Genomic DNA, 23,365 nt, shown 5'->3' on the forward strand with positions numbered 1-23,365 from the left:
ACATCAGTTACTTGTTATATCCAGTCCAGTTATGTACCTCTGCTCCTCACTACTGTACACTACTGTAATCTGATCACTAGAGGGAAGACTTGAACGGCTAAGTGAATACTGATGGTGGATTTGAACAGTTACATTGATTCACACCTGGCATTTAAATGGAAGCCTTCATTTCACATAAATATATAGGAAAATTAAATGCATGCATAGAACATAATAGTTTATGAATGCATGTGTATGGCTCTTATATATACTGAAATTCATTGGCTCCAAACATGCTGCTGTTTTTCCTCTTGTACATATTTACAATGAGCTTTTGTTTTTTTTTAAATGCAGATGTTAACAGGGTGTTTTTCTAGTTTTATTTTAGGTCTGATTTTCTGCATATAAATGGTACAGGCTGTAAAAAAAAGGCTCTGGTGTGTTTTCCTTTTTGCTACCTCTCTGTTCCACCTCTATGCTCCTCTGTGTATTCTGGCTTATAAATGTACTTGACATTAAATCAGTGTACTATGGTTTGGGTTATGACGTCATACTGCATTTGTATCATAGTGTACTTTTTGCTGCTGTTGGAAAAAAAAAATCCCCCTAAAGAAGAGATATAACCTGAAGCAAAAAATAGAAACAGACGGCTTTAACCATAAGCATTATCCGTTGAGAAATAGGTAGAAGCTGCTTGTGTCGCCCCCCACAACCCCCCCTCCCTTCCCCTGTCCTCCAGCCTGGATTGGTGGTATAATTGATCACTCATGGTGCATTGGCCAGGGATTGGATGAATTGGGAGGATTATCCCGGATTACGGGTCTTTGCTGTGTGTGTGTGTTCTTGCCCGGCTACACATCTCAGGTCCTGCCCATTCCTCGCGCTCGGTAAAGGCTGCGCGCGCAGCGGGGATGCAGAAGGAGTGGCGGAGCGCGCGCACGAATGGTGCAGACTCGCATCTTTTGCAAGCGCCCTAATCTCCACAGTTCACCAGCTGCCCTTTCTCTTCTCCTCGCCGCTTGGGCAATGGTCCGGTGAGTCGTAAATGGACGAGACTCTTTGACTCTTGAAGGTGCACCTCACCGGCGCAGTCTACGGGACCCAAGGCGAGAGACATAGCATTCCAACAGGCCGGTGGGTGTTGGTCGTCAACCGCAACCATGGGCACGGTGCTCTCCATATCTCCCACCTCCAGGAAAGGAGGGATTCTGGATGAAAAAACAGAGGCTGGACACGGTGCCAGTGGCAAGACGGAGAAAAGCCTGAAGCGTCATTCTGTTCTGATATCAGCCCTGACGTGGAAGAGGTTAGTGGCCGCGTCTGCAAAAAAAAAGAGTGCCAAAAAAGTGAACCCCAATCCTCCACAGATCAGTAACCCTGTGGACCAGCTGAACACCGAAAATCTCAAGAAATCGCAATCGGGCTCTGAGCGCAAAAAGCCTGGCCCGCTAGCTGTGCCGGTTCCGACTGTTCCAGATAAAAGCCTCCGTTCCAATCAAAACCAGAACGCCTCACAAAACGGAAAACAGCTCCTTCCAGTCCAGAGGCAGGCCAGCACCAGGTCAATAATCTCCCCACGCCGCGTGATCGTCCAGGCATCCACTGGCGAACTGCTGCGCTGCTTGAGCGAGTTCATGTGCCGCAGGTGCTACAAGCTCAAAGAGCTGAGCCCCAACGAGATCATCCTGTGGTTCCGTAACGTCGATCGCTCTCTGCTCATCCAAGGGTGGCAGGACCAAGGATTCATCACTCCTGCCAATCTCGTGTTTGTCTACCTGCTGTGTCGGGAAGCCGTGACCGAGGACATCAGCAGCGAGTACGAGCTACAGGCCACGTTCCTCACCTGCTTGTACCTGGCCTATTCCTACATGGGCAACGAGATCTCATACCCGCTCAAGCCTTTTCTCGTCGAGACCAACAAGGAGGTGTTCTGGGAGCGCTCGCTGCGCATTATTGACAAAATGAGTGGCAAAATGCTGCAGATCAACGCCGACCCGCACTACTTCACCGAGGTTTTCCAGGACCTCAAGAACGAAGGAGGCCCGAAGGACACTAACGCCAAATGGACAAACACATTGGATCGCTAGCTTTATTTTTCAGAGAAGCTCTAGCTCTCTTTCTGTCAAACCTACTCATATATACACCCCGGCTGTGAAGGGTGGATTGAATGTAAAGGCCCTGAACGGGAGAAAAGCGTGAAGGCGTCTGGTTCACGCTATGTACTGCCGGTGAAAAAAAAATCCAATCAAATAAGGCCTCACCTCCAAAGACAGGGGTTTCATGTTATTATATGTGTATAATAACCATCAAGATGACCCCGTGAATGTCACCAGGGGGTTTTCTGGGGGTCTACTTCTAGTTTACTTATAATGCATGCTTAAAGTATTCTAATTGTATCTTCGTTGTGGCTTTTAAAAGAAAAGAGAGAAAGAAAAAAGTGAAGAAAAAGAAAATGCTACCTGGTGCCGGGCTACAGTAAGAGGTGTATATAATGTTAGCTTGTGCGTCAGTGTTCAGATCTTTTATTTCTCTATCCATTTGAAACTATTTTTTTTGCGCTAGAGACTAGACGCGATGTTATCACCGACGCTGAGCTGTCCGTGGTGCTGGCCTCCGACAAATACACACACACACACACACACACACACACACACACACACACACACACACACACTGCTCACGTGTTCTCTGATGCTATCTATCTATTTAAGCGTTGAATGTACCTATTTTGCAACAAAAAATCAACAATTCTCTACCGTCCAATGTGCCAATTGTTATAGTATAAAACGTATGTTTTATATTGTATATTTGAAAATATATGAATAACAAATATGTTCCGGCTCCTTTTCTTAAAAAATATTTTAAAAAACCTAATTTACTACGTTGCTTTATAATTTTTGACTTCGTATATATATATATATATATATATATACGAAGTCAAAAATTATCTTGTGTTTTCCATATTATCCAGGCTGGAATGAAAAAGTAAAAAAAAAGAGATGGGAAAAAGCTAGAATTATTTGCGCACGTTTGCTCTGCTGTGGCAGTTTGTTGACATCACACATAAAAAAGCAACAGTTTCATTAGACCTTCCTATCATGGCAGACAGAGGATAGTCATCTCATGATTAGGAGATAATCATGCAGATGAAGACTATTACAGCACCCTGACACTAATCTTAAATCTAATCCTTTGATGATATAACGGCATTTTGGTGGATAGGTATTTTATTCTGCATGTGTCAAGCTGATATTATCTAAGAGGATAAAAATATCCTGTTTATACTGAAGCATGTTGTTTGTTTAACAGTCAGAGCAGGCCCCAGTTTTTGAGCTTTTATTGTCTAGGTCGCTGACTGTGGTGCTGAAACCTCACTTCAATTAAAATCACCCTTCACACTTTGTTCTTTTTTAAACAAATGATTAGCTTGAGCTAATCTGCTTCAAGAACAGCTAATGTGCTATCTCTGAGGTCTATTTAATTGAAAACAAAAGGGGTTACTTCTGCACTCGAGAGGTCACCTTTCCCCGACATGACACAGCCTGCGGTGTGATCTGTGAGATTAGATCAAAATCAATATTCTGCATTGTTAACAGCAGGATAAAGAACAGGTTGAATTTCTGAAGCTTCCTGAATTACATGTCTTTTTCTTCGCAAAGTAATATCTATTGTTTACATGCATTTTGCAAGCATCTCAAAAAAACAAACAAAAAAAACCATTTCATTATTAAAACCCCTAAACGTCAGATTGCAGCCTCTTTGCTCTATCAGCACAGGTCTGTTGCAATAGATGCACAGAGACACTGTAAGATTAACGGTGGGGGTTGCGTGACTCATTACGAGAGTAAAATAAAGCAGTAGGTTCTGAATCCCCAGAATTTGTGAATAGAGCACGTGGGTCTGGAGCTCATCCTACTGATTGGCTGGAATTTGGTGCAGTCTGACAGAGGTGTCACTGTGACGGAGGAGCTGCGGAACCGGCCACAGGAATTCTGCATTCCCACGCGTCACTATGGCAACGCTCACAAATGCAGGATGGAGCTTTTAGAAGTAATGCATTGCAGCAAGTCGCAGATTTAAAAGATAAACCCAGTGAGTGCTGCAAACATTGTACCACAAGCATTACAAGCAAAGCCCCAAAACCTCCTTATGCCATTTCAGTTATGGTCAAATGCTTCCAAAACTCTCTATAAAACTAAAAATGCAACTCTGGCTCAGTAAGCAAAGATGTGCCTCAGTATGCAAGGCTCTCGGGTGTATCTATCCAAGCAGTGTTCTACTTTCTTATTAAGTATTTTAGTTATATAAGTGCAGTGTGAAGTCATCCTGAATGATGCAGCCGTAGAAACACAGTTTCCTTGGAGACCTCTGAGGAGAGGCGCTGTAAAAATGTTGTTTTATCAGTAATTCATAAAAGCGCATTAGATTATCAGCCTGTTGAAAGTGACATGATTCATGATGCTATTTTGGATAGCCATGGCAAACGACCAAATTGCAAGTGTTTAATTAGACCTTACTGTCTTTATTTTGTTTATTTAAGCCCAAATGCACAAAATGAACAATGGTTCATTTAGCACTGACCATTTGACTTAAAAATGAATTGTATATCAAAAGTCAGTGCCATTATACCTATTTATAGCTATGTTTTGTAGATTAATTTAAGAAGCACTTGCAACCTTCTTTAGAATTGATTATAGATATCAGTGAAATTGAATTACAGAGAATTAATATTTTATAATATCCCATAACATAGTGTATCTATGCAGTGTAACAAATGTGCATATGCTGACATGGAAATATATCCTTGTGTTAGTAGTTGTGAAGGAATTTATCTGCAGTTTTTTTTTAAAGAATGTTTTAAAAAACGTTTACTGAATCAAAGTGATTTAGCTCTTATATGGCTAATATCCGAATATAAGTTACTTATAAAACGAGCTTAAATGTTGAAACAACTACTACTACTACTATTACTAAGCATTTGTAGAAGTAGTGGTAGTAATGAATGATGTTATAGCTTTATCTGATTGTAGTTTTTTATTGTAACCGATATGACATCCATGAGACAATTTAATTGCTGTTATCCCTCACATTATAACAGATAAATCCTAAACACTAATGTCCTCACCAGCTTCACTTTCTTTCCTCCCTTGACATTTTCAAGCTTAAAAAAAAACACAGCTGTGCCAGGTTACTGAAAAATTGCAAAATATGATTCTGTTCAAAGAGCATCAGTAAAGTTTATGTTCTTACTATTACATTGCCTTTAAATATTAATCTACAGGACACAGTTGGCCTGGGTAAAAATAAATGCCCTCCTTAGTCTAACGCCAGGTCAGTTGGCAAGAGGAAACCACAGGATGTTTGCTCTTACTCTCATTTCTCAGCCTCTAAACCCTCTCCAGTTCAAAGAAAGCAATGACATCATTGAGAAAGTGCAGTGTTACAGAATGCATACTGAGCATTTAGAAAATGTACAGTACCTTCAGGAGGTATGTGACATGGATGTGAATGGCACGATGCATGACTTCTTATCAGCCTCAACGACCCAGCCATGCATCTACATGCTTAAAATTTTTCAATTCCAGACTTTCTTTTGGAGTCTGCAGGGTTTTCAACATATTCTAATGGTGTATTGTGATTATGAATTTCATTAAAGTGTTATTACTGCTTCATACTGAGAATGAAAGTGTTGTTCTTCAGGCTGCTAAGGATGACTATAAATCAAGTGTTGAATTCATTCATTCCAAAAGTAACCTCTATTGAGGGTGTGAAATATTACTGAAATGGTACTCTTTTAAGCATTACAGTCAATGAGATTTTTTTCAGTTTTATTAAGGTTCACCCAAACAGCCTAAAGAACAATATCAACACTTTATCAGTAGGACACAGTGTTAACAGTAATTACCAGTGCTATATGTCTTTGCAAGTGCAATGCTACATTGTCATGATGACTGGTTTCCACTAGTGCAGAGCTTCACTAAAACAACGCATACTTAACAATTTGTCTGTGATTGAATGGAGAATATTCAGGTGCCTTGTTTACTAAGGTTGATAAGAAGTTGTGCATTATACCACCCATGTGCAGACTAGTAATGCATGCAGTTTGTTATTCGTCTGTCCCTATCAACAAATCTCCTACGCCACCTTAAATCTTCCTCATGTACTGGTTTATGTGTACTGGCCCAGGTCCTGTGTTATTACTGTTATGCATGAAGGATGGTGCGGGTTTACAACTTAAAAAAATTTTCTGACTTGTTTATGGTCTGTGCCCCATTCATAGAAAATAAATAGGAGGGCCAGTAAAAAACTTCAACATCATCGGTTGCATAGTCCATCAGATGTGCTGTCAAAATGGTGATGGAAGCAGTGGGAAGGAATACAGCTGAAAAAATTCTGATACACCAATAAATCCTGGTCCAGAGTTTCTGTCTATATACATTATATAAATAACATTACCACTTTCTTGTAGATTTTCCTGTGTGTTTGTCATGTAGAGAGAGATCAGTATTGAATTCCATCACAAGTGGTTGGTTAATATTATGGCTTCAACAAAGACATTTGTGTCAAACAAACTTCTCATGTGTTATCAGAAATTTTCTACACCCTGTTCATATGCCATTTCTTAAAAGGTGTCTCTTGCTCTTTTTGCAGGATCTGTTAATAAGCAGACATTTAAAAGTGGATATACCTGCAGGCACACCTCACCTTCAACCGATATGTCCTTTTCCATGCACTACTTTATTCAGGCTATGATGGACTGAACTTTTGTGTATCCTCTTGAATACTAACAAGCTCATCTTGAACTAATTTAACAAGGAAAGTGCAAAAGAAAGATGATGGGGTACAACCTGCATCTAGATTTGTCCCCACATGGCTTTCTACCAAATAATGGCGTATAAGGGTACAGATCATAACCATGATTTTTCTCTCTCTTTTTCTATTAATCTAAGATATAATTACAGCAACAAACTCTATTATAAATGATATCTTTCATGATATTTAATTTGTAGTCATAGGTTGGTGTGGCCAATCATTGATGCGATGTGTTTGACTGGTTAGGAGAGTTGGTCATCTAAACTATGGCTAATTACTCTGTCCTTATGTATATATAATATGACGCCTTAGCAGTGTTTTCATAACAGAAAAAACATTAGCAACTGAGGAAAATGTACATATAGTCATTTATTTTTAATTTACTATTTATATTTTTATAATTACATTTGTTAATATATTGAATTATGTCTGTCTTAGGTTGTTTACTGCTTAATAGGGGTGTAACGGTACACACAATTCACAGTTCGGTACGCCCCTCGGTTTTTAAGTCAAGGTTCGGTTAAAGATTAGTACAGTTAGGGGGAAGAAATGCAAAACATCTTGAATCCATAGCGACTTCCTGGTTAGCGGCTATCTATAAACTTATGCGCATTTATTTATTTGTTTGTTTGTTTGTTTATTTATTGACATATCTGTATGAGCATTTAGAAAACAGGGCAATTTGTATTTTTATAAATAACAACAAAAAAAAGATGAAGATAAATATATAAATAAAACAGTCACGTCCTAATTACTGTGTGCATCATGATTAAATATCTGTTTGCAGTGTGTGAAATGAAGTGTGGGATTGTACATTTAACCATGATTATTTCTGTTGTAGGGGTGATTTAATTGGGCTACCACTTCATTCTGGACAGTGTGACCAGCTTGTTCCCTTTACAATAGAAGAAGAAGGAGATTGTTAAGGAGGAGATTGTTAAGAACACTAAAATCCTAGGTGTCCACCTGGTTGAAAACTTTACCCAGTCCCTCAATATCTGACTTTTCTGAAAGAGCCAACACATTCAAACAATTTTTCCTCAATAAGCCATTCTACTCCTCATTATCAAAGGACTGACAAACACACAACCCAGAGCAAAAGGAAGTTTTTTCTTTCAGGACAACCTTGTATGTGACTTGATTATAAGCCCTTCACAAAGACAAATGTGCTCGATTCCAGTCTTGCACCCCCAGATCATCACAAATCATCCACCAAATTTTAGAGTGGGTGCAAAATACTGTGGCATGTAGGCCTCTACACGTCTTCATCTAACCATTAGACCACTGTCCTTAATGTGCACTTCACCCCAGCTGCCATTTTCCAGTCTTTTTGTAGGTCACTCTATGCCCATGTTTGCCCCTTCTGCATTTGTGCAGCTACTACAACATAATGATTTTACATATTCAGAATAAAAATTATACTAAACTAAACAAGTAATTGTCACTGAGACAGGACTAAAATATACACTCTATGGTTAAAATCATGCAGGCACCTGAATAATGAGGGGTGGGTTATACCAAATACATCCAAGACCTGTCTAGACCTTATTTATTTTTAATAGACTATAATGGAAACATGTTCTAGACATTGTGTGTGCTTCTAACTTTGTGGCAAGATGTTTAGAATGGCTAATATATAGGTGCGTCACTATTAATCTATTATACTGTTCTATACTTTATGTGGAAGCCACTACACCCATGTAAACAATATCTTCATGAAGATGGCTTTGTGTACTGGGTCAATGTCATGCCAGAACAGTTTTGCGGTTCCTGGTTCAGGGAAATTTTAATGCTAACACAATAAAGACATCTTATACATTTGTGTGCCTCCTACATTGTGGTAACAGTTGTGGAAAAACCACATATGGCTGGAAAAGCCACATGTCCCAGTTCATATAGTGTAGTCTGATAATGTGTTACTTTTCAACACATTCGGTGTGCTATAGCTAATGAGCCATTGTTCCAGTCCAGTACATGTTTGCTTATATGTTTGAGTGACACAGAAACTACAGCCTGTGGCTAAGAGAAAAGATCAGAATGCATTTTGTTTTTAAAAGCTTTCCTTGTCCATTTCCTTGTTATTTTTTTAAGAGAGAGAAAAAGAGAACATTCCCCAAACTCGCAGAATTCAGCATAGCCTGCTAGGATGCTATATTATGCATAGTCAAGGTTCTTCTAACCCTGAGGCTGAAAATGTATTCTCTCGTGGGTATATATTTTGTACATTTTTAGTAGAACATAAAAAAGGTATACTCTTGTACCTTTAAAAGGATGATTTATTTATTGTTGTTTAAGAAACAAAAATGTACAGTAACCCTGTCTATGAAATGTAGTTTTTATGATTACATCATTGCAATCGCAGCAGGGTGTGCATCTTAGGAAACATTCTGCCAGTAACTAACATAATTACATTTTGTCTCAAGAGTAGTGTTACATGAACAATGCTAACAATAAAAAATTAGCATAGTTAAACAATCCTGGTGCACAATTCTTCTACAAACATCACAGTACTACAGCCAGAACCAGACCCATCCATTCAAACTCACTGCTGGAGCACAACATTAAAAATCAGTGCATCCAGGACAATGCAGCTTTAAACCAATTCAGTTACTTCTCCAGGTAATCTTCAAAATATGCTTCTCTCTTTCAGGCACTGAACCTTGGAACAGTCTAATCTAACTCCTGCATCGTTCAACTCAGTGGGCAGAATCCTGTCTCTGTAGATAATTCTTTAATATGCTGGTACCAGGAGAAAGCCTGACAAAGCAGTGCCAGAAGAGCAACAGAGAGAAAGCCAGCTTGGAAACCAAAACCTCTCATACATTTTACTGTATTATAAAACAGGCTAACAATAAAAGGACATGATAAATTTCCTAGTCCTGCTCACAAGTGGTGTAGACTGGCAAGATTGTTCCTGTTGGTGTGGAGCAGCTTTGTTATTCAAGTTAATTAAATAGCCCTAATCGGCTAAGTGAGGATGAGGAATGAGGAAAATAAGAAAGAGGGAAGGTTGGATGATGTGGAGATGGTGAAGCAGGAAGTCGATAGGATTAGTAAGGAGGAAGTAAAAGCAGCGATTAAGAGGATGAAGAGTGAAAAGTTGGTTGGACCAGATGACATACCAGTAGAAGCATGGAGATGTTTAGGAGAGATGGCAGTGGAGTTTTTAACAAGATTGTTTAACAAGATTTTGGAAAGTGAGAGGATTCCTGAGGAATGGAGAAGGAGTGTGCTGGTAACGGTGTTTAAGTATAAGGGAGATATGCAGACCTGCATTGACTACAGGGGAATAAAGTTAGTCAGTCACACCATGAAGTTGTGGGAAAGAGTAGTGTAAGCCAGGCTGAGGGAAGAGGTGACCATCTGTGAGCAACAGTATTGCTTTATGCTGAGGATGAGCACCACAGATGCAATATTTGCTTTAAGGATGTTGATAGAGAAGTATAGAGAAGGTCAGAAGGAGTTGCATTGTGTGTTTGGATTAGGAGAAAGCGTACGACAGGGTAGAGGGGGGAGTTGTGGCATTGTATGTATTGTAATTCAGCTGTGACAGAGAAGTATGTAAGGGTGGAGCAGACATGTATGAGGACAGTGTGACAGCAGTGAAGTGTGCAGTAAAAACCACAGACTGGTTCAAGTTGTAGATTGGACTGCATCAAGGATCGGCTCTAAGCCCTTTCCTGTTTGCAGTGGTGATGGACAGGCTGAAGGATGAGGTCAGACAGAAGTCTCCATGGACTATGATGTTTGTGGATGATATTGTGAATTGTGGTAAGAGTAGGGAGCAGGTTGAGAAGAGCCTGGAGAGGTAAAGGTATGTGCTGAAGGGAAATGAAAGTAAGTAGGAGTATGACAGAGTACATGTGTGTGAATGAGAGGGAGGGCAGTGGAGTGGTGTGGTTGCAGGGAGAAGAGCTGGTGAAGGTGGAGGAGTTCAGGTACCTGGAGTCAACAGTGCAAAGTAATGAAAAGTGTGTTAGAGAAGTGAAGTAAAGAGTGCAGGCAGGGTGGAGTGGGTGGAGAAGAGTGACAGGAGTGATTTGTGATAGAAGGGTATCTGCAGGTTAACTATTTAAGAAATATAAAGGTTATCGCCTCAACCTACACCAGCCTGACTTTACCGATGCTCTTGTGGCTGAATGAGCACAAATCTTTACAATTACACTACAAAATTTTATCAACATCCTCTGATAAGATTGGAGGTTGTGATAACAAATCTTACAGTCAGGTGTCCACAATCGTATGTCCATATAATGTATGTATAATATAATTTTAATGCTACACATTTAAATTTAACTCTTTGTTGTTTAGCATTGATCTACATTTTGTATTAAGTATTTTGTATGTTACTGTAGTATTAAAGTATCAAATACTATAGCAGTTATTTAAAAAATGATTACTTGCCACTTCAATAGCAATACCTACACACATGCTCATTTATAGTTATGCAATCAGCCAATCATACGCATACAATACATAAAATCATGCAGAAGCAAGCTTAGTAAAGAGCTTTAATTAATGTTCTTTTGCTGTTGTAGTCCATTCATTTCACTTCCACACCTAATGATTTTCTGCTCAGCATTGTTAAAATATACAATATTGGCAAAAAAAAAGAGACTTGGCCATAAGTATGTTGAGTGATTTTTGAGCATCGCATTTTACGTTTAGTCCGAATTTGCACTTATAATTCCTTCCACTCTTCTGGGAAGATGTTCCACTAAATGTTGGAGTGTGCTTGTGTACATTTGAGTTCAGCCACAAGGGTGTTAGTAAAGTCAAGTACTGATGTAGGTTGAGGAGGCCTGGGGTGCAGTCAGTGTTTCAACTGACCCCAAAGGTGTTTATTAGGGTTGATATAAGAGCTCTATAGCAGGCCAATCAAGATCTTCCTCTCCAAACCATGTAAACCATATCTTCATGGAGCTTGCTTTGTGCAAAGGGGCATTGCCATGCTGGAACATGTTTGGGTTTCGAAGTTCAACACAAATTATTATTATACCGCATCCCAAGACATCCTATAAAATGGTGTGCTTCCAGTTTTGTGGTAACAGTTTGGAGTGAAACCAAATATGACAGGAAAGGTCAGGTGTCACAATACCTTTGTTTATGTAGTGTAGTTATTTAGGTTGTAAAATTGTATTCATCCTGTCAGCTTGAACCAGCTATTTTTTTCTGACATCTCTGATTTACAAGGTGTTTCCACATACATACATGCTACTCATTGGAGTCTCTTTTTTGATTGTTTGTTTGTTATTATTTTACAACATATTGTGTACAATCTACAAAAAATTCCTGACAATCTCAACATTAGCTCATCTGTCACCAACAAGCATTTTATAATTAAAGTATCTGACATCAAATGTACTCCCTTCTGATGTTTATGAATTTTAAATTAAGCACTGCACGATTTTATTCATTTCACTGCTGTCACAAAATTGACTAATTGCTTACATTTTCAAAAGGATAGGTGTTCCTATTAAAGTGATTGATCAGTGTATTTGCCATTATAGGTTTCTGCAGTTTATTAAAATAAGTAGAAATTCTTTAAAAGCCAGCCATTTCTGGGACAGTGTTCTGTGAGTTCAGGGAGATCTTTGTTCTGGGAGCAGCATTGTGCTGTAATTCTTGACTATTTTTTACATAATAAATTCAACCACATAGATACACTGATTAAAAAAAAAACAGCATCTCGTAAACAGAGCTTTAAGTAAACCATCTATCAGAAGGTCATTTTGAAGCGTGTAGCTTTACAGTCACCAAATCAAAATTATATTACACATAGACAAGGATTTGAATTTTTATGTAATATGAGATGTAATAATAATTGAGGAGATGTTTGTACAATTATTATATATATTAAAAAAAATGTTTAATGGGCAACTCCTGTGTTACTGGGAAAAGTACTTAAAGCAGTATCATGGCATAGTTTTTTAACCCCTGTCTTTAATTGCTAATGAAATGTTATATGTTAATATCCAACTGTATAATATATATAGTTGTATAGTATATACCCCACTGTATACCTTTTCCTAATAACTGGCACAGAACTGTGTGAACAATAAGGCAAGTATGTACAGAAATAACCTTTTTGACCAGATATTTTATGTTCTAAAATAATATACAGTAGAATAGCTCTGATCATGTTTTTTCTTTCCCTCATTTTCCCTCACATTCATAAATCTCATCCACTGACTCTAGATTCATGCAGCCTTGGTATTCTGACAAAAACAACTCACCCACACACTGGTTAGGTAACATGAGTGAGGGGGAGTCAAGCTCTGAGGTTTGATGATCCTCATATAACCTAGTAGGAATGGAGCTTAATAAAAAAAAGAAAAAAAAAAGAAGGAGATACTAGATGACTAAGACAATCAAGTTTCTGGAATTCTGTCGCTTTTTAAAAATAACTCAATAAAGCTATTCAGACATGCTACCAAGAAAATCAGTAATGCTGCTCGGGTACATCCGTGAATTTCATTCATTTTTAGCACGGATTCTCCCGGACACCCTGCACCTTTCAGCAGGAAGCTCCAGTTCCTGTTCCACAAGAATCCTGTGTGTCATAATTAGATGTTTTCATCAATTCCACCTGGTTCTAATGCATGGGGTGATTCTCATCTTTTCATAGAGAATGGCTGAAAGAGGATAGACATTTTTATATAAGCAGAAAGGCATGGGCATATACTTCTGGGTTTATTAGTTAGGAATTCCCTAAAGAGAAAATACAGGTGAAAAGGGTAGAGAAATCTGATAAGAAAAGAATCTGTGTGCCTGAAGATAACACACTTTGTTGTGTGACTTTGTGAGGGAAATATAACACTCATTGTAGGGTGCCATCTTTTCTTTGCAAAAAAACATGATTCACAAAGCTGTGGTGAAGAAGTGTTATATCGCTGTCTTGAAATTTGACTAGTTATCCCAAAGCACTTGTTTGTCCAAAAGGTCCTGTAACTTCCTGTAACAGCTGCTATAAAAAAGGATTTGACTGAAATCGCAGCTTTATGTCAATGCTTTTTTTTTTCAATATGTTATCGTTTCAATAGTAACAGCTAATCCAATGACTATCTACGTACACCATATAAACAAAAGTATTGAAACACTTGACGTTTCCAGCCATTTGTGGTTCTTTTCCAAACTTTTATCAATAAGGTTGGAGGCAAACAATTGTATAGGACGTCTTTAACGGTTGCTTTGAATTTTCTTTTCACTTGAACTAAGGGACCCAAACATGTTACAGCATGTCCCTGTGCACAAAGCCAGCTCCATGAAGATATGCTTTACATGGGTGGAAGTGATATTGAGTGGGCTGCTGTAGAGCTCTGACCTCAACCCTATGAACACCTTTTGGAGGAATGGGAACGCTGACTCTGCACCCCAAGCCTCCTCACTCTACTTTAGTGTTTCACTAAAGCCCTTGTGGTTGAATGAGCAAACTCTCTAAAAGTACACTCCAAAATCTAATGGAACATCTTCCCAGAAGAGTGGAAGTTACTGTAAAAGGAAATGGGGATTAAATGAAAAGCACACAAATCTAATGGTAAGGATTCTACAAATCTTTGGAAATATAGTGTATTATAAGGCGGGTTTACACAGAAAAATGTATAAGAGTTGATAAGATGCAGATTTCTCTAAATAGCTGTTAGGGGATATTTATTATTAAGAGGAAGGAGCCTCTAGTGTCTTAGAGTCAAATGTAAAGAGAAGTTAGTTGACTTAACAACAATTAACATTGGAGTTAAATGTATATACACTGTCAAAAGCATAATCGCAATCATTAGCAAATCTACAGGATACGCCGTTATAAGAAAATAATTAATGTCAGAGTGAACACACGGGTTGTTATTGTCCTGTAACAGCACATCCTGTCATGCTTTATTCCATACTTAGCTAAGGATTCCTAGTTTTCAACACAGGAAACACACACAACCTCTAAATGAAAAAGAACATGTGCTCTTTCAAGTCCAGACAGAACAGTAGTCAGCCTCTGGTGCCTTATTTTTGTCCTGTTCAGCTTCTGATTCACATAATTACAGCGAAAGGAGTTTCATATCATATCCACACCTTCCTTAGCCTTCTGGGGAATTGTTGGCAAAGGGTTGCCATGGCAGCAAACGATGGCACAAGTAGCAGAATGAGAAAGAGGGTGAGACCCACACTGGCAGTGGGAAGGGAGGAAGCGAGGGTGTGATGGGGATGTGAGGAAGGGAGGGGGGGAACGTCTGGCTCAAAGCACAGAGACAAAAAAAGGAACAGAACAGAACATGGAGGTACTCTGTGCTTCTAAGAGAAAAATCCGGAGCAAACCAAAGGAACAGGAAAACATTATGTCTAAATTGTGCCCAGTGAAGGATGCAGTGGCCCTCACCTCATTTGTTTGTATTTGCATTGTTTGTTTGCTCTAGATTAAATTCTTCTGTTAAAAGGGATTTTGCCATTGTTTATGTAATGAGTTTTTCTGGAAAATGCCTAGACTCGTTATTCTTTATCTCTCCTTTATCTCTATCATACAGATGAACTGCCTATTGCATATCTAAAATTGAATTACACACATGTAGCAGGCTATTTTGGACCTAAAAGACACAATGTGAACTTTAGAATGATTGGCACCCTTTAAGAAATAAAACAAAAAAGAATTGTATAAAATAAATATTACACAAAATGATTTTAGATTTAAGTAACCTACGTAGATTTCTCACTAGCAAATAAAATATAATTAAATACAATAATAATAATAATAATAATAATAATAATAATAATAATAATAATAATTGGTAGTTTGAATGGTAAATCTGACAACCCGAAGAAATATTTCATATTATTAGTAATAAATAAAGATATATAAAATATATAAAATGTAAATATATATATATATATATATATATATATATATATATATATATATATATATATATATATATATATATATATATATATACAATGCTCATGCTATTCAAAATACTGTGAAATGCTGTAAATTTATTTTCTACAATATAATATAATATATATATAATAATATTATACAATATAATACTATTGTATAATATGCTATATTATATATATAAAATAAACTATAGATGGGGATACAGATAGATGGTACAATAGAAGTAAAATGTATATTTGTATGTCTCTCTCTTTTACATAATATTGCATAACACTTAACAAATAATTATTTATAATGCTGCAGAAATTATTTTTCTTTCAGACTTTTTCGAACAAAAATCATTCTGGTACGAACTTTCTTTTGAAATGATCAAATTATGCATAGAAATTGTACAAGGCAGAGACTAAAAATACTTAATATTAAAAAAAAACCATTATGTTCCGAATAATATAATAGTATAAATAATTAATGTATTCATGTTATAAAGGATTCACAAACTAGAAACCAGTGAGATTATTTTATAATAATAATAATATAATCATAAAAATGATAATAGTAATAATAATAATAATAATAAGTATATTTATTATTATTATTATCATTATTATGATTATATTATTATTATTATTTAAATATAAACATTAAATGATAACAATATCAACAATAATAATTATTATTATTATGAATAGTTAATGTTTATATTTATATAATAATAATAATTATTGTTGTTATTATTTAATATTTATATTAATACTGAATTATTTATCAATAGCAATTCTGATTTTGTATTATTATTGCATTGTCTTGTAATTCTTTAGGATTTCCTAATCACACACCCTAGGAGTTGGCGACATCTAGTGGTAGACAGTTTGCTCGCAATTTTATACTTAAAGGTCAATTTCTATATTTCTTAAGCTTAATAAGTAATTAAGTAGTACTAAATAAAACATTGTAAATAATCATTTTGTGATACCGTGAGGCGTAAATTAATGTTATTTATTAATCAGTTCAGATTCGTTTGAAAATCTGAGAAATTCAGCATTGAATCTCTTCAGGAGTTTATTCTTATTGTGTAAGCCAAGTTGTGTTGGAATATTTGCTCTTACCGTTGAGTGGTACTGTCTTTTTAGGGGGTAGGTTTTTGTAGCAATTTTCTCACCGAGTTCGGTGAAGGTATTATTGTTTTTCGTTTTTGTTGTTTTTTGTTTGTTTGTTGTTGTTGTTGTTGTTGTTGTTGTTGTTGTTGTTGTTCCATTCCCTGGAGTGGAATGTTTTTTTTACCACTGGACGCGAGTAAGACTGCCTCTAATCTTATCCAGCAGAGGGCGCAATAAAGCATCAAAGCAGTAACACGGCGTCTTCTGATGCTGAATGCACATCAGCCTAAAAAATACTATGAATAAGATAATGGTCATAATTTTTACATTTATTTTAAAAGATTTTAGTTTATTTATTTGCAAATAACCATGCAATAGCACTAATAGCTGTGTAATTCAATTAATATATTATGAATATACGAGCAAGAAACTACATGTCATAATTTTGGCCAGATAGTTTTTTTTACCACATGCAGATATAATGTGCAAAAAAATTAGCTTTTAAAAAATATACTTGAAACGTAACAGTAGCGTGTTTGTTTCGATGTTTTTGGGCCCAAATACTGGTTCTTTACCAGTATTTACTATTTTCTGCCACTCTAAGCCCCACCCACTTAACTTGACGTCATATAGCTGATACACTGTATATAGTATGTCAGCTGATGTGTTATTATAATATACACGTTTATTTCTTTATAAACTTTTAATGTTGATAGTTCTTTTTTTTCCTTTTTTCTATATCCGCTTCATGGAATTTCCCTCATAAAAGTAACCTTCATGAAATTTCATTCCTATCCCTAAGGACACTACAGAGTTATTAACACCAAAATTAAGTCTAATATACATTTTTTTTAAGTGCATTCTGATTTTGTTAAATAAGCAAGTTTATGTGTATAGTGCCTGCCAACAGCAGCATTTTTTGTTTGTACAATGCAACAAACTAGGGTAAAGAAAATACACACAAGAAATGAACAGTTACTGAGTGGAAGAAAGTTCTGTGTACAGATGAATCAAATGTGACATTTTGGGCTCTAATAGAAGAACATATGTAAGAGAACAGGAGAGAAGTTGTTAGCAGACTACCTCACACCCACAGTCAAAATTGGAGGTGGAAGCTTGATGGTTTGGGGTTAAGTTTGGGAGCTGGGAAGGTTGAAGTCTTATTCTGGGTTAAAGGAATACTGAATACTGTCACTATTCCATATTTCAACACCTTACAATTCTATCTGAACTGTGGTTAATTGAAATCAAGTTAATTTTTAACTGCTCTGGGATTAACTGGATCACAAAGTTAGAAATAAATATACAACCAGAGAAGATCACCTTTGGCAAGTTTTACATGATGCATGGCAAAGTATTTTGGAGAAAAGAACTGTCTGGATAACAAGACTGTGTAAAGCTGGTATTAATGCTAAGGGATTATGTTTGAATGAAAATAAAGTTTATCATCTCTACATTTATATATTTGTTTGAAAAGGTAATGAGATAAAGTGAATCTTCACTCCATTAAAGAGCTAGTTTGTTACATAGAAACAATAAAAAAAAAAACAGTTCGTGATTTTTACAATGAAAGGTATGAAAAGCTGGTTTGGTTGAAGTGTCACGAAGCAGCCATTTTAACATTTTCGAATCTACTGACATCTAGTGGAAACTAGGAGCAAGACAATTCTATTTTCTTACTTAATTTCACCTTTACCAATTATATTATGTTTCAATAGTGCATTTTATTTATCCTAAATCCAGTCATGCCTTAAAAACTGATTACATAATAGTAAAGAGAAATAAAGAAATATGTGAGGTTATTTCTGATATAACTGTATGTATAATGGAAGCAGTAAATATCTATTAACCAGAGACAGCTTCCTTTTTTTTTTATTGAGTGTGTGAGCTTTTTGCTTAGCAAGAATATGAGAATGATGCTCTTCCTGCATCACGTCAGGGCTCATTTTATAAGGAAATAAGTACATTTACATAACATACACACAGACAAGATAAGCATTCAAAGTAGTTGAAGTGACGTGGCCAGAAAATGAGCTAGTCAGGTTTTTTTCCCACTCCTCTTTTGAAAAGCCTACCTGGCACAAACAGTACATTTCAATTTGAATTCAATAGGATTTTTAGAAGTATGACTTAATCTGTTCTTTTTTTTCAGCACCATTACGCTTGCCTGTCTCTGCAGTCCAGAATACAGGTACAGCTGCTTGGTGAGGAAGACAGAGGAGAGAGAGAGAGAGAGAGAGAGAGAGAGAGAGAGAGAGAGAGAGAGAGAGAGAAAGAGAGAAAGAGAGAGAGCAGCTACTATTCATCACCTGTCCCTTACTGCTCAGGCCATTCAGAGCATACGCAAAGCAAACAGCTTTATTTACACATCTGCGCCCTCTCCTGCTGCCTTCTGCCTCTGTGCATGCATGAATGCATGTATGCATGTGGGTGTGTTGGGCTGGTATTTAAGGAAATCCATCTCCACCATGGTGACAGATCTTGTTTTTTGTCCACGTATCATTTTCTGTCTGTGCGTTGGCCCAAGAACAGGCTCACACACACACACACACACACACACACACACACACACACACACACACACACACACTTGTTCTTTTTCTTTTTTTGCTATTTCTTGCATCTTCATGTTGTCAGGAAAGGCTCCAAAAAACACACTCCTCTCAGTATGACGCACATCTAAAGTGCTGATCACCAATCGACTGTCCTTGGGTTGAAACGTGTTGCTCTGAAACAGAGGGGAGGGTAATCACACATCCACCCCCCCACCCCTCTTCCTCACACCCCTAGTACATCCACACACACAACAGTTACACCAATTTCACTGCCAAATTTCCTATTTGCATCCTCCTGACACGCACACTCCAGAGGTAAAAGAGTTGCAATATGGAAGCAAGTTATAAAGTACATATTGTTTAATAGTACACGGTGTATAGTGTAGCTTTTATACTTCATACTTGCTTTCGTATTTCTATATTAGATTTTTTCATTTTCACCTTTCTATGCTTTGCATCTTGTTAGTTTTGTTCTGAGATGCTCACAATCATAGAGGAACTGCTGTACCAGAGCCTGCAATACAAAATATAAATCTTATGTCATATTATATAAAAATTTTTTTACTATATAGTCTCTGATATGCACAGTATGTTTTGTGCATTTGTCATATTTGTCTCAATTACGTATGTTTTAGATATGTATGTGTTCCCTTATATATTACATTTCCACATTTGACTTACTAGCAATGTTTGAGGATATTGGATCCGATATTACTACTTTCACTACATTGTGTCTTTACTTTCCTGAGTATATTGTTGATGACAGTAAAGCTAACAAGAGTTTACTTGACCTTGATAATATTATTTGCTAAACTTATTGATGGTACTGATTATCTTTCCACGTCCTATCTAACACTCTTTTCTCTCTTTATTAATCTTTACTCTCATTATTTCCAATCTGTCTTTGGAAAGTAGTTTAAGTACGTTTTCTTTTTCCCCACTTAAAACCTATGAAATGATCCGCAGATGTTGTAGGATTTTCAGCCTTGTCCATCAGTTTGAATAGTGAGTGTACCTGCACCATATGTTCACCATTTCTATGGTAACTAATCCCAGACTGAGCATGTGCAGATAAAAAAGGCAGTTCAGCACCCAGGCAGAATCTGTTTTAATAACACTCTGTACTCATGTGCTACATAGGGCTAACAGGTGATCTTCACCTAAACATTGCATTTATTTAACCCTATATAAACAAAACTTATATTCTATTCATAATACACCCAATGATAACACACTGCTGATTGCTCTTGGGTGTGAGGTGGATGAGAACGGTTTGCATATTTCATTAGGTGCATTGGAAAGGTCTCACGTTAAAACACATGGCCCCCAGAGCCACTGTAGTGACGGAGGAAAATCGATGGCCTTAAGCAAAAATGGCGTCGTTGAGTTAAAAAAACAAAAACGTCTGATCTAATAAAGCGCTATAAATTAAACATCTGCTCTGAACAGTCCGTTTCTGCTCTAGGTTAAAATGAATTTTAGATTATTTATGAGGCATTGCCTGCGAGCACTATATAAACGGAGTTGTTTTGCTTGACAAAAAAAAAAAAAAAAAGCATGCCTGTTAATGTTCTTATTCATTGTAGTGTTTTATTCTGCTTGGTGGATGACATTCGATATTTAAAGATTGGCAGAAGCGTGAGCACGGCTGGACTGAGAAAGCGGACAGGTGTGTTTGTGTGTACTGTGCAATGAATGGCGATTTTATTTGAATTAACATGACCTCCTAGATATGGACTCCATGGCTACAGAGCACTTAGACCTATTACTGAGACGGGTCTAAGTGCCCTGGGCAGATGGTCTGTCGGGTGGGAAAGTGGAGAAGCCGGGTTCCACTAGTTAATAGTTTACCTTCTATTAGTTGCCGTTTACACATTACTACCCCCTCTTTCTCTAGCTCTGGCTCTCCAGTTCCCATGGAAACGCTAGGCCTTTGCACGTACTGACCCTGATCTGTGAAGTCAGCATGCACACATCTGGAGATTAACAGTGATGATGCATTTTAATTATGATGAACAAAATGACGTTTCCACCGGGAGCTATAACAATTGTTTAGACACTTATTCACACTTATTTAAAGGGCCTTTGAGTGAAAGGTTGGTGCAGTGGAAATAATTGGGGAAAAAAAGTTTGATTTTTGTGTGTGTTAGTTCGGAACCAAAGTACTGGATCTCGGGTAGAGCATCTGAGTGCACATCTGGGCTCAGATACTTATTAAAGAGTAGAAATGGAAAAAAAAAAAAATACAGAAAATATACAATATGTACACATAGTGGATAAGCAAACTGGTTTATAAGTGCACACACTATTTTCATGTTGGTTACAAGTCAAAATTATTAAAAGAAGAAATAACAGATTCTTGTAACTGCTTGGTGGTCTTTTTTTCCTGTAGATAAAAAAACCCCACCAAAATCCAAAGCAATATGTCTGTAACAGGCGATTCTAACTTTTTCCATCAACAACACCAAAGCATGAAAGCATCCCTTGATTTTTTTTTTTTTTTTTTTTTTTTTGACGGTGGGGGTCTTTGGGGTTGAGACGTGAATCTGCACTTGCGTAACGCGAGCCGAACGAACAAAACTGAATGTTCACGTATTGTACGCGTGGCTCAACGTGAAGCAAGTACAGGTGTGCGCGCTTCCAGGTGTCCAGGTGACGCCGCTGCACCGTTCAGCTTGACGCAAAGTGCGCGTTTTCTTCCAAAAAAAAAAAGTGTACTTTTCTTTCTTCATTCATGAGCTATAATAAAAAAACAGACCAGTTTGAAACACTTTTAAAATACAATGCATGACACTTTATAACTATATAAAGAATATATTACCATTACCTGCAAAAAATAAGAGAAGTATAGAAGTTAGAGCAGAAGTTTGCTTAGTTGGTTCCAGATGTCATGACGCTTGTGCTCTATCTCATCCGATCCGGTAATGAAAAGTGAACCAGAGCTCTAAACACGGGATTTTATAGACGGTCAGCATCCCCCCACCCACCTTGCCCACACTTTCGTCAAGTGAGTGATGAAGCCTGGCTCTGTCCCAAACCACGCACAACTCATGGCCGTAATAGTAAGTCACCTGAATTATAATAGGTGGCAGGATTCCTGGTAGTATGCTACCCTGTAGTGTTTTGGACGGAGCCCCTGGAGACCACCAAGGGTGGAGCTAGCACCTGTATGGGTGGGGCGTTGGGGTCCAGTTCTGGCGTATCGATGCTGAGGTTTCCGGAACTCACCTCACGAACCGTTGGATGCAAAGCAGTTTCCGTGCTGTGCGTGCTTTATCGGCGTGATAACACGTTTGTAATGACTTGTAAAAGAGGATAAGTGAAAGTTTAGTAATGGTAGGAAAGAGAGAGAAAGGGAGTGACCTTATTTCTTTGCGTAGACCTCATTTGCAAAATAATTTGCATGAAGGTCGGGCGGTCGGACTAAGAGAGAGTGAAAGAGAGAGAGAGAGAGAGAGAGAGAGAGAGAGAGAGAGAGAGAGAGAGAGACCAAAGCGCCCCCTTGCGATCACCATCGTGAAAAGTCTTTCATCTGTCATTCTATCCAGTTGATGCACCAGTCAGACCTCATATAACTGCAGCCCTTGCTATTCTACAGATGTTCATAACCACCCAGATGTACCTCACATCTGCTTGTTTATTTTACTGTCAATAAGCTCATTTATTCAATAATCAATATCTATTAATTAATTATTTAAATAATTTATTAATTTATTGATTTAAATAAATTAATTAATGCACTTTTTTTTCACAATAGGCATTGTCCCAAAGCAGCTTTGCAGAGATGAGGAATTAGATTAATATTTGTAAGTGTATCCCTTATGAGCAAGCCAATGGCAACTGTGGCAAGGGAAAAACTCCATGAAAAGGTATGAAGAAGAACTCTTGGAAAAGAACCAGACTCGAAAGGAAACCCATCCTCATCTGGATGGCACAGAATGTCCATTCATTATAGTTTAATCATTGTTGAGTGTATTGTTCAGTAATAAGTGCTTAAATGCATTGGAAACTACAGTCTTTAGAAATGGATTAATTGATTT

General features: G+C 37.3%; 1 protein-coding gene across 1 annotated transcript; it reads left to right on the forward strand.

The window, feature by feature from the left end:
* Nucleotides 1-811: 811 nt before the first annotated feature.
* On the forward strand, nucleotides 812-2,811 carry cdk5r2a (cyclin-dependent kinase 5, regulatory subunit 2a (p39)). The gene has a single exon (XM_046860684.1). It carries the CDS (start codon nucleotides 1,140-1,142, stop codon nucleotides 2,064-2,066), a length of 927 nt encoding a protein of 308 aa, XP_046716640.1. The 5' UTR covers nucleotides 812-1,139; the 3' UTR covers nucleotides 2,067-2,811.
* The last annotated feature ends 20,554 nt before the right edge of the window (nucleotides 2,812-23,365 follow it).

Source organism: Silurus meridionalis, chromosome 1 (assembly GCF_014805685.1).
Source record: "Silurus meridionalis isolate SWU-2019-XX chromosome 1, ASM1480568v1, whole genome shotgun sequence".
Lineage (NCBI taxonomy): Eukaryota > Metazoa > Chordata > Actinopteri > Siluriformes > Siluridae > Silurus > Silurus meridionalis.